The 11,861-nt window shown below is 44.8% G+C and overlaps 1 protein-coding gene and 1 pseudogene across 3 annotated transcripts; both read left to right on the top strand.

The window, feature by feature from the left end:
• The first annotated feature begins 4,307 nt into the window (after positions 1-4,307).
• LOC101786186 (agamous-like MADS-box protein AGL62) lies at positions 4,308-9,680 on the top strand. 3 transcript variants are annotated; one of them, XM_004965517.2, is made up of 9 exons: positions 4,308-4,475; positions 5,771-5,965; positions 6,066-6,139; positions 7,450-7,530; positions 7,778-7,870; positions 8,625-8,744; positions 8,820-8,891; positions 9,140-9,217; positions 9,311-9,680. In XM_004965517.2, exons 2-9 carry the CDS (start codon positions 5,857-5,859, stop codon positions 9,500-9,502), a joined length of 819 nt encoding a protein of 272 aa, XP_004965574.1. In that variant the 5' UTR covers positions 4,308-4,475; positions 5,771-5,856; the 3' UTR covers positions 9,503-9,680. The 3 variants fall into 3 exon arrangements, with proteins under 3 accessions (XP_004965574.1, XP_004965575.1, XP_012701128.1); XM_004965518.2 differs by having other exon boundaries at positions 6,052-6,139; XM_012845674.2 differs by lacking the exons at positions 5,771-5,965; positions 6,066-6,139; positions 7,450-7,530; ... (3 more) ...; positions 9,140-9,217; positions 9,311-9,680 and adding an exon at positions 4,755-5,678.
• A 183-nt stretch (positions 9,681-9,863) lies between these two features.
• Positions 9,864-11,652, top strand: LOC101785374 (annotated as a pseudogene).
• Positions 11,653-11,861: the final 209 nt, after the last annotated feature.

Genomic DNA, 11,861 nt, shown 5'->3' with positions numbered 1-11,861 from the left:
ATTTTAAACCAAGGCACCTAAAATAGTAAAGCTATCCAATGGTTAGGTGAAGAAACAACAGCTGTCACAAGAAAGAGACACCACTTATGGCATATGAAATCTTCCTCACCTTTTTTAGATAATAATTTTTGCTGGTGAGTTAGAAAGTTAGCATTTGTTTCCTCTAATGTGAAATAACAGTCTTAGGAAATTTTTGACAGTCATGTTACAACCAACCCCTAAATTTTCATTATTACTAAACCAAAGTTGTTAACTGTTACAACACTCCATCTTAAAAAGTATACTTAACACCAGAAGGCTCTTTATTGGTTCAATTGCAAAGAACTGGAGCTCTTTCTATACCAAGTTCGTTGGGTGCTCCTGTGCTAATATATTATCAAAATGAATCCTGAAATATAACCTGACAGGCTAGAACTAAAGACAAAGTTAGGTGATTATCATATATGTTCTATTAGCCGTGGCCAATGAATTTGTGCTGGCCTCTGAAGGCCAAGCCTTTGCAGGGGCACCAAAAGGATCAGTGCCAGTACTACGAGATGTATGCCAGAATTCAATACCAAAACACATCCAATCCTAGAAGGAAGCAAAAAAGGTTAAATGTTGACTTTTCTATATTGTACAAAGGTTGAATTTACTTATAAGAAATTAATTGCATAATGGTTGAAACAAGATGGCTTTTATGATTTGCACAATTTACGCTTTCTGAAAGCTATTATAGACTTATCAAGTTACCGTCTGGATCAAGAAGTCTCCACATCTCATGAGCTTAATCTCTCTGACATTGCACATACATAAACTTCAACCTTTTCGATCCCTCTGCAGATAGATAGCTTCTCAAATCCTCGCAAGTAGGCATTAGCTTTACGAAAACACTGGTATCACGAATCTGAATAGAATATATCATGGGTAAGATGATAAAGTAAACATATAAAGGTAAACTAATGACAAAACAATTAAGTTGAGTGAAAGAACTAAATTTCAAGACCCCATCCTCACTAAAAGAGTGGGGAAAAGAAGCTAACCATTAGGAAGGAGAATGGAGGTACGCTAATAAATAAAGAAATGATGGGAACAACCCAGTTCATACTTCATAGCCTATGCAATATAACTGCAAGGGAATAGTGTTTTTTTACTTTGTTCCTAAATCATTTTATTGTTATAACTTGTATATTATGTTCAAATCATGTTTTCTTAAAATGAAAACAATCATTATCTTTTTCAAAGGCAAACAATTGAATATTATCGTGAAACAAGAAATGCTCCTAAAATTTGGGAACCACAGAATAAAAAAAGGTTAATGCCAGATGACATAACACTTGAGGAGTCCTATTGAGGTCTTCAAATTTGCAGTTGTAAGATTCAGGGAGATCTTAGTTGTAAAAAATAACATGTACAAATCATTTATGTATTGAAAAAGATTACAAGGTAACTCATCCAGAACTTTCCGGATTTATATATATCTAAGCACACACATTGTTAAAGACAGGCTCACCGGTCATGGAAAACATCCAGAGTTTCAGGTTCAGGCACACTAATGATGGCATGAGAGTATTCTGTGAATTTGCTGGATGACCACATCTTCCAGCATCTTACTCTTTGATCAAGGCTAGTAGAGAAAGCTCTGGTACCGTTTGTCCAGATTCCTAACAAAAACATGCATATGCAGATATGCTTAACTCCAATGAAACAGTGGAAACATATCAACTACATTGATTCGAATGGTGACAAACCTTTAACTGCTGCACTATGAGCTGATGGGATCTTATGTTGATATAGAATTTTAAGTGTACCATTGTCATGCGAGTTTAGCCTAGCTGTGGTAGTTGAGCAGTCCTCTAGAGATCCTACTGTGAAGCTGAAGCACTGGACAACCTGATCATTCCCACCACTTATGATGCAGTATGACTTGTTATTTGTTGAGGATGATATGTGGAGACAATTAACGCCTGACTGATGGACACCGGATAATAATAGTATTGGCCTCAATTCAGGTATGTCACATGATTGGGTACTTGAAGGTATCTCAGAATTTGAGCCATCACTTCCTTCATGCATTACGTTGTGAGTGTTTTCCACACCAGAAGTTTCAAATGAATTTTCAGTAGCATATGGGGTACTCGGGTTGCTCCGATCAGGGGGTGATGTATCTCCATCTCTCTTCTTCGAAGAATGGTTTTCCAGTGATCTCCATCAGCGATGACTGCCTTGGCTCCCTGTTCCTGTCCTGGGACACATTTGACAATCAATACTCATGTGTGGTTGCATCTTGGATATTAGTTGCATGAAGCCGTGAACGGTCTCTTCAGGTTCCAGAAAGTAATGCTACCATATGTGGATCCACTCACAATAAGGTATCTATCTTTAGCATCATCCGAAAATCAGAGCAATAATTTCATTAAGATAAAACCATGTCACGACATGAGAAAAGAAAATAGAGCTGACCTTTATAGTGGCTAGCATTGATGATAATATGCAGCAACACCAGAACTGGTGATGCCTGTGGAACCAACAAGGCAACATCAAACCTGTACAAAATGGAAGCAGCAACTCAGAGATACAGCCAAGAACACTACAAATAGGAAATTTGTCTCATAAATTCAGAATGCATACCATAATCGAGAAGGCAATAGAAGAGCACGGAGCACAACCGTTGCGTATGAGCAAGCAACAACAACAAAGCATACTGTCAACCTGCCACAAAAGGAAGATTACATGATGCAAGAGAATGAAAGAAAGGCTATGCTAGCTAGATTCTGTACTTGCACATGTATCACAATCAATGTTTTAAATAGCCGGCTATAGCCTCCGCTATCTTCCACTATAGTTGATCGAGGAGGGTACCGCTATTTGCTTCTATGTACAATTTAGCCGCTATTTGCCGCTATAGCTCCATTTAGCCGGCTATTAGCTATTTTTGGAGGCCAAACGCTAAATGCCTTAGCCCGCTATTTAAAACATTGATCACAATATAGAATATAGATACATGGTTTTGAAATTGCTATAAAAAGGCTTAACAGGGACTAAGATTTGAGGAAGCAACACATAGCAGGTTCCAGGAATGACAAATATACATGAACACATATAGATCAACAACAACAACAACAACATAGCCTTTCAGTTCCAAGCAAGTTGGGGTAGGCTAGAGTTGAAACCCAACAAGAGCCACAAATCAGGGTTCGGGCACATGAATAGCTGTTTTCCAAGCACTCCTATCCAGGGCTAAATCTTTAGCTATATTCCATCCCTTCAAATCTCCTTTTATTACCTCTTCCCATGTCAATTTTGGTCTTCCTCTGCCTCTCTTCACATACGTTTTTTTCAGAATATAATCTACATGCACGCATAGATGCAAGGAAGAGGGAGGAACGTAGGTCATAGGCCTCACCTTTCAGGGGCTTGGAGGCATACGGAGGTGGCTGCCTACACCTGGAGGGAGTACGGAGGCCGCTCCCGTCTTGCTGTGGCGGTCCTTCCATAGAGCCGGCATAGATTTGTTGCACGAGTGGCACTGGCTTGAGGAGGGCGTGCTCTAGGCCGCTTGTGGAAAGCGCTCCAAGCTGCAGGCAGAAGAGCGCTCCAAGCTGCAGGAAGAAGAGCGCCTCAGCCCGATGCAAACCGCGCAAGCAGGGAGCGAGGACCGGAGGTGTGGGGCCACTGCAAGCCCACACGAAGGGGCGGGAGGCACAGTGCCACTAGCGGGAATGGGTGACGCTGACGAGGCACCCCAAACCCTAATCGCCTAGCGGCGAGGAGAATCAGAGAGTGGGAGGATGCGGCGGCGCGGCACTAGGAGTGGCTGAAGGGTGGAAGGAGAAGAGAGGTATGGGAACGTGGTAGCCGCAAAGAGCGGCGCGGTCGCAGCGTCGGAGGCGGCGGCTGTCGGGGAGGCCGCGAGGGTGAGAGAGAGAGGGATTAGAGAGAATTGGGAGGGGGCGGCGGCTCGAGCCAAGCGTGTGTCGCGGTTGCGGCGGGGGGTTCTTCGCAAAATGACCGACGGGCGGTTTTTTACAAAAGCGACACGAAATTGGAATTTTCTCTTCGTTGAGATATTTTGGAACCCAGGGAATGTGCCGTAAATAAATCGAACGCGGTTACTGTTGGCAAGAGGCCTCCCTGAACCCGAAGTCGATTGGCGGAGAACTAAAGAGCTTTTTTGCAAAATTCCACGCGCCTGCCTGCCTACCTTGGACGGCCGGATCCGCACGATCGGACGGACGGGAAAAACAGGGCGACGTGGCCCGCGCCAATGGTCGCCGCGGAATTGGGGGGGTCTTGATGTACGTGTGAGTCCAGCCCATTAATGAAAACCATCCTGTTCGCCCGAACACGCCAGTTACAGGCCTCCTGCCTTCCACGTCGACGGCGGTCTCCTCTCGCCGCCGTCCTCTTCCTGCTCTTCCTTCTCTCCTATGCTGGAGCCTGGCGGAGAGCGGATCTGAGACCCATTTGAAGTTGGAGCGCTTCCTTCTCTGACGGTAAGTCAAAACCCAAGCCGATTTTGCTGTTTATAATTTCATATCGAGCTTTCTTGCGCTGGATCTTCTCCCCGATTTGCTGCGTGTGCAATCCAATCGGAATTTTCCTTTCTCTGTTCCCTCAATCGCCGCGCGGAGGAGATTGATTTCCTCCATTAATTGAGCACCTCGATTGATTTTACTGCCTTCCTTAAAAGTAACGTCGAGTCCGTGTTTCTTCTATTTATACTCCCTCCTGCCTCCCTCCTTCCTTGCATCGACGAATCTTGCTGAAAAAAGAGAGAGGCCTTTGGGTCAAGAAGCAGAGGAGAGAAGCCCAAGCAGCAGGCAGCTACGACGATGGGGAGGCCGAGCAAGGGGCGGCAGCGCATCGAGATCCGCCTCATCAAGGACGCCGACCGGCTCGAGGTCACCTTCTCCAAGCGCAAGTCCGGGCTGCTCAAGAAGGCCTCCGAGCTCTCCCTCCTCTGCGGCGCGCACGTCGCCTTCGTCGTCTTCTCCCCCGGCGGCAGGGCGTTCGCGCTGGGCACCCCTTCCGTCGACCACGTCCTCCGCCGCTTCGACCCGCTGCCGGGCGACGAGGACGACGGCGAGCTCCTTGCGCTGCTTCAGGAAGGCGACGGCGTGAGCGCCATGGCGGACCGCGGGGCCGTGGAGGCCATTGTGCGGCGGACGGAGGAGATCAAGGCGCACGTGGCGGCGGAAAAGGCTCGGATGGACGCCATCGGGGAGAAGGTGCGCCAGGCCATGGTCAAAACCGGGGGGAAGTTCTGGTGGGAGGCGGATGTGGATGCGCTCGGGGAGGCTGAGCTGCCGGAGTTCGCCAGGGCGCTCCGTCGGCTCAGGGACAACGTGCAGCGCCACGTGGACCTGCTGTTGGCCTCTGCTTAGCCTCTGCTGCTGCAGTAGTTGCGGCTCTGCAAACCTGGGTCTTTTTAGTTTTGTTTAGTGCTTGGTTATTGCTTAGATTAGTGTGAAAGTAGTCTTTCAAAGGAACAACAAGGTTAGTGTTATTAGCCTCTCAAAGGACTAGAAATGGGTACTATGATTGGTTTTAGTGGTTAATTTTGACCTGCTGGTAAGTGAGCAGTGGCTCTCATAATATGATTTTCTCTTGAATAATGACATGTAACGAATATCAGCAATACATTAACCATGTTCGTACCATCCATATTTATATGATATCAAGTTTGAAGTTCCGTTCTTTTATCTGTGTTCAGTTCTTGCAGTATTTGTTACCAGTAATCAAGTACTTTGATTATTTAAAATTGATGAATTTAAATCATGCAAAACAGAGGATCTGCTTCTGGCATTGTACACCGAAGTTTCATCTTGTTCATGTGATGCCATCTGTCTGAGTTAAAAGGGGAGTCAGATCAATATGACAGAACCATCATCATCGTATTCATTGTCCTCCAAAAAACGACCACGCTCTCCTAATAATAATGATGAACATCCTCAAGGCAGAGATCAAATATGCTCAAGCCTTGGTGCGTGATACTCTCTTTCTCCAGTATGCTTCCCTATGTTGTATGTCTTCAGTTATAGAAAACTGAACTTTTACTGTATTTAACAGTTCTGATGATGCAGAGGACAATCTTACATTCAATGATACCATGATAGCCCTTCAATTGATGCGCACACAGTTTCCAAAGCTGGAAAAGGTATTTTGTCTTCCTTGGAAATTGAGTTTCATCTTTCCGATCCTTTTAAGATCATTGAGAGTATGATCACAAGGAAACATGTAGTTTGTTGCTTTATTTTCTGCAATCCAGATAGACTAAATCCAGTATATATACACAAAGCTGAGTGTTTGCGTGCAAACTTAACCTGGTAAAGAATATGTTTTGTTTCACATATTTCTGGACTCGATTTTCTTATTATAAATTGTTAAACATAGTACCTGTGCAACCACCCATGTGCTTAGATCAAGGAAGAATAAAGTCAAGACTTAATCAATGTTGAGCACAACAAATTCAATAGAAGTTGTTGCCTCTAGCTTCATCAGTTTCTTAAAGCACAATGTTCACAGCATGAGATCTAGGAGGAAGTGTTCTTCTAGTTGTTCTTGATTCTCTTAGCCATTGCAAATAATTAATCCACTAAATAAATTGTCACTTTTTTTTAACAAACATTCACAGCATTTTTGTTTCTTATAAGCATGACAGTTCAAAAGATGCAAATATTTTACCAAAAAGATTAATAAATCTTCAGAGTAACACATGTCTAATGCTTTAGCGTTATTTTTGTTCTTTTATTTGATCTGTAATTATAGTCAAGACTCAAGAAAATAGAAGTAAAAACTGTATGCTTTGGAAGAAACTTGTCCCTTAAGGCCTGTATGACATATGGGACTGTTCTCTTCTATCTTCCTTCTTAATACAAAGATGTGCATCTCTCTTGCTTGTTCGAGGAAAAAAAGGATTAAGACACAGGATCACCATAGTTTTTTGTCCACAATAAAGGATCATCATAGTTTCTTATTGGATTTTGTATATTTTATAGACCTCTTAATCTATTTGTGTACTCCTAAACTCTATTCAGAAACAAAAATTTCTCCATTTTCTATCTTTCACTTACTTTGATTTGTTTAGAGGCAAATTACTTGGCATCTTAGTGCCATCGGTATTTCTGCTATAAGTCTGTGTTTGGACGCTGCACCTTTTGCAGCTTCAAGGATATTTCCCCTGCTGCACCTTACCTGTTTGTCTTTTAGACTTTGACTATACTGTTTAGCGCGTCCTTAGTCCTTACCCTGTTATATGAAACACCGCAACTACTTAACCTCAAATCACAGATTGAAAATCATTGACACAGAAAAAAATGCACCTAGAACTCTTGATTCCTTGTAACTTGTAAGACATATATTCAAAAATCTATTTGTGGACTTTGTTAATCACATGCTACTTATCTCATTGTTACTTCTTTTTTTTGGCATTGAGTAAGTTAAATCCTACTTTTCTGTCACTTGCAGGTTGTGGTGCAGCCATTCATTTTGCAGTCACAATTGTATAGCAGCGTGAAGGATAGAACACAAGTTGACAGAGACTTGGAGGTTTTCTTTTGAACTTATGTTGTTGCTTTTTAATGGGACACCAGTACATCAGTATGTTTTGTGGAACAATACATTTTTTGCCTCTGTTTTTGCATTAGTTTCTAGAAATATCATGTTAACATGCTCATTTTTATCGCTGACCACATTCAGAGATTCCAGATTATGACAAAAGAAAATCTAAATTCTGATGAAATTTTTCTTGGTTATCACCATGGCATCGAAAAATGAGCGGCTTCTTATTTTGCAGTCATTCAAGAAAGACAAATTATTACGTATATTCAAACTTAGTTCCGGGCAGGATGATCATGCAATCATGTTCATGGATGATTATTTGAAACAGGTATCTCTATGTCATGAATTCGGCAATAATGAGCTCACTAGATGACAGTAATTGGACTATGAATCTACATCATAAAAATGTGAACAACTCTATGTTGAAACTTCTGTGTTAAAAAGGGAAGAGACAGACATTTCTCTTTGCTGTCATCTACGAGATATTGGACAGAATAGCTTTTGTATTGCGAATTGTGAGTTGTAGATAACTCCACCTAATAGCTGTATGCACCAGACAAGCTTGGTTCATTCAAGGCTGTTACTTGTATGGCTTGATCAGATTGTTGCACTATGCTGTATTTAAGCATATTTTTAGATGCCTGAACATAAGAAAACCTTGTCTTTTATTGGACTGCTAAATGGTTCCATCAAATTTCGTATAGGTATGCATGCAAATTTCTTATTTGATATCATGTTTCAATATTCAACTGTACTTGATCCTTACACACTTAACTTTAAGTGGTGATGTTTTTCGTGATGAGTTCTGTAAGGCTTTGCTTGTCATGGGATTATGAGAAAGAGACACATTTAAATTCAACAACAGAAGTACATTGCATTCACTTTGTCTTTGAATAGTATGTTTTTACAAATGTGCCCAAAGCAGTGAATATGTAATTCATTATATTCACTCCTGTTTTGTTCTATAGTTTTAGTTATTATGTTCAAATACCATACCCATATATATCTCCATCATATTTGTGTATGTTTTTCTTGTTAAACTATTAACTTATCTGTTTCTTTGTTGCATTGAACTTATGAAGGTTGCTTTTGCTATCAAGCGGTCAGGGGGCAAAGATCAAGATGGTAGTGAAGTGTTTAAATGGTTTGAGAGATATGTTATCCCTTCGAAACTGGATGTTAGCATAAATCAAATAGAGCTGGTAAGTATCAAGAATTAGGCGACGAACCAAGATTTACATAAAATATTCAAATATATCTAATATTTCTCATTGCAGTGTTCACTGTTATCACGCGGTGGTGGTGTGACAGACAAACATATCACACTATTGATGAATGCTGGTCTCTTAGTAAGTAATTTCCTCATTGTTGTTTAAGATAATTAACACAGGTAGTGTGGCTATAATTTCAAGTTATGCCAATTCTAAATACTGAAAGAATACATGTGGCTGTATATATACTACTTGTATGGTTTGTTTCTATGCTTATCAGTGAGTCGATGGCTACGCCTGGCTTGATAAAAATACGATTAGATTTCTCTTGATCAGTGCTTATTAAATACTGTATTACATGTTTATGTTGGTCTTTTTCCTTCCAGACTCGCCAACTTATTGATCCAAACATTTACTGGTTTGCTATTCCAAGAATTGGCCCTATACTGAAAGGCCTATCCCAGGTTTGTGCGCCTTGACAGATATTTCAGTTTTCAGGTTTTGCAAACTTATCAATATGGACATCTTTTACCATTTAATTTGGTTCTGTTGAGCAGGGTAGGAAGGAAATTCTTTCGTTGTTGAACCGTAAAAAGTACAAGGAGATGCTGCTCTCTTCGCTGGAGAAGACAAAGTTAAGATTATCGCCTCTTGATACACGATTCCTCCTCCGCGATTTGATTGGATCCGGTCACATAAAAACAGTTCAGACACCTACTGGTTTACTTGCTCGCATAACAAGAGATTGATAAAGCCGTTTCTTGTAATTATGTTAATTTTTCTTCCTTATCTGATCAGGCGCAATTTACTGATTCTGATTTTGTTTTGCATTCACCTGTTCTCATTTCTCAACATCTTTTATTTGAGAGAACAAATTTGCCTGATCATACAACAAAAGGAGGAATCAGGATCCACCTATTGTTTTCAGGAATGCATTGCACCTGACTGTCTAGTTCGTCGTGTAGCAGCATCCACTATCCATGTCTGGTGAATAATAGTTGTTATTTGAGTATTGAATTGCTGTCCTTGTTTAAAAATGATCACATCCGCGTGGGACGGTGATTGGTTTGTTGCGAGTTGTGGCTTGTGACTGGCCGCTTCCCCAATTGCTACTCCCTCCGCTCGGTTTTAAATTATAGATCGTTTTAACTTTTCTAGGTTTATAAATGTTGCAATGCATCTAGATATACACTATGTCTAGATACGTATCTAAGGCCAAAACGAAATGGAGGAAGCATTTGATTGGTGACATTGGGAGAACTCAAACTGAAGAATCTTTGCATCCATCAATCTCCTTGAAAAAGGCTCTGGTTTCCGTTGCCATAGCCGCCAACAGCAGCGGCGGCATGCATGTCGTGTTGCTGCCATGGCTGGCCTTCGGCCACATCCTCCCCTTCACGGAGCTCGCCAAGCGCATAGCTCGGCAGGGCCACCGGGTCACCATCCTCACCACACCGAGGAACACCCGCCGGCTCATCGACATCCCTCCGGACCTCGCCGCCCTCATCCGCATCGTGGACATCCCGCTGCCGCGCGTCGAGCACCTGCCGGAGGACGCCGAGGCGAGCATCGACCTCCCCTCCGACGACCTCCGCCCGTACCTGCGCCTGGCCTACGACCACGCCTTCGCCCGCGCGCTGTCGGACATCTTGGAGGCGGCGCCGGCGCCGTCGTGGCGGACGGACTGGGTCCTCACCGACTACGCGCGCGTACTGGGCGCCGGAGGCCGCGGCGAGGCACGGCGTGCCGTGCGCGTACCTCAGCCTGTACGCCGCCGCGGCGCTCGGCTTCTTCGGCACCCCGGAGGCGCTCATGGGCCGCGGCAGGCACGCCAAGACGGCGCCGGAGCACCTCACCGAGGTCCCCGACTTCGTGCCCTTCCCGAGCACCGTCGCGTACCGCGGCCACGAGGCGCGCGGGATGTTCAGGCCGGTCGCGGTCGCCGACGTGTCCGGCGTGGCGGAGCTCCACCGCTCCGGCATGTCCATCGCCGGCAGCCAGGTCGTGGGCATCAGGACCAGCATGGAGTTCGAGCCGGAGTGGCTGCGGCTGCTCGGCGAGCTGTACCAGAAGCCGGTGATCCCGGTGGGGCTCTTCCCTCCGCCGCCAACACAAGACGTCGCCGGCCACGAGGCAACGATGCGGTGGCTGGATGGGCAGGCGCCGGGCTCCGTCGTGTACGCGGCGTTCGGCAGCGAGGCGAAGCTGGCAAGCGCGCAGCTGGAGGCGATCGCGATGGGCTTGGAGGCCTCCGGCCTGCCGTTCCTCTGGGCGTTCAGGGCTCCCGGCGCCGGCGCCGACACCGGAGACGAAGGCACGGGCGGCGGCTTACCGGCCGGCTTCGAGGAGCGGGTCGCCGGCCGTGGAGTCGTCTGCCGAGGCTGGGTGCCTCAGGTGAGCTTCCTGGCTCACGGGTCCGTGGGGGCGTTCCTGACGCACGCCGGCTGGAACTCCGTCACCGAGGGCCTAGCGAACGGCGTGAAGCTGGTGCTGCTGCCGCTGATGTTCGATCAGGGACTCAACGCCAGGCTTCTCGTGGAGAAGAAGATGGGCGTCGAGGTGGTGCGGGACGAGGAGGACGGATCGTTCGCGCCCAAGGACATTGCAGCTGCGCTGAGGAGGGTCATGGTGGAGGATGCCAGCGAGGAGTTGGGGATGAAGGCCAAAGAGGCCGCCAGAGTGTTTGGAAATGATGAGGCCAATGATCAGTGCCTGCGAGATTTTCTAAGGTACCTGTCGGAACACAGCAGGCACCGTTAAAGCAGAGCACTAGTTCAATGCCCTAAGGGCAAGTACATTGCTACACGTCAGCGGTCTTATAGGTCGTCTCATGCAGTGCCACGTAGGATTTTTGATGACGTGGAGGAGAGATAGCGAGGAGAGAGAAAGAGGTCGTTGCTTCGCGAAACAACCACCTCATGAGCTAAATTGTAGGATTACGAGATAACTTAACAACCATTGTACGAGTTATTGTTGCCATGCAACTCATAATATTTTATTTTTCTTATGCACAAATTAAGGAATTATATACCACTACCAGACAACTTATAGAACAACTCATTGTACAGGTTGCCTGTTAAATCGTCTCAAGATTACGTGTCAATACAT

Source organism: Setaria italica, chromosome IV, assembly GCF_000263155.2.
Source record: "Setaria italica strain Yugu1 chromosome IV, Setaria_italica_v2.0, whole genome shotgun sequence".
NCBI lineage: Eukaryota > Viridiplantae > Streptophyta > Magnoliopsida > Poales > Poaceae > Setaria > Setaria italica.
This window is presented reverse-complemented; position numbering and strand designations above follow the sequence as displayed.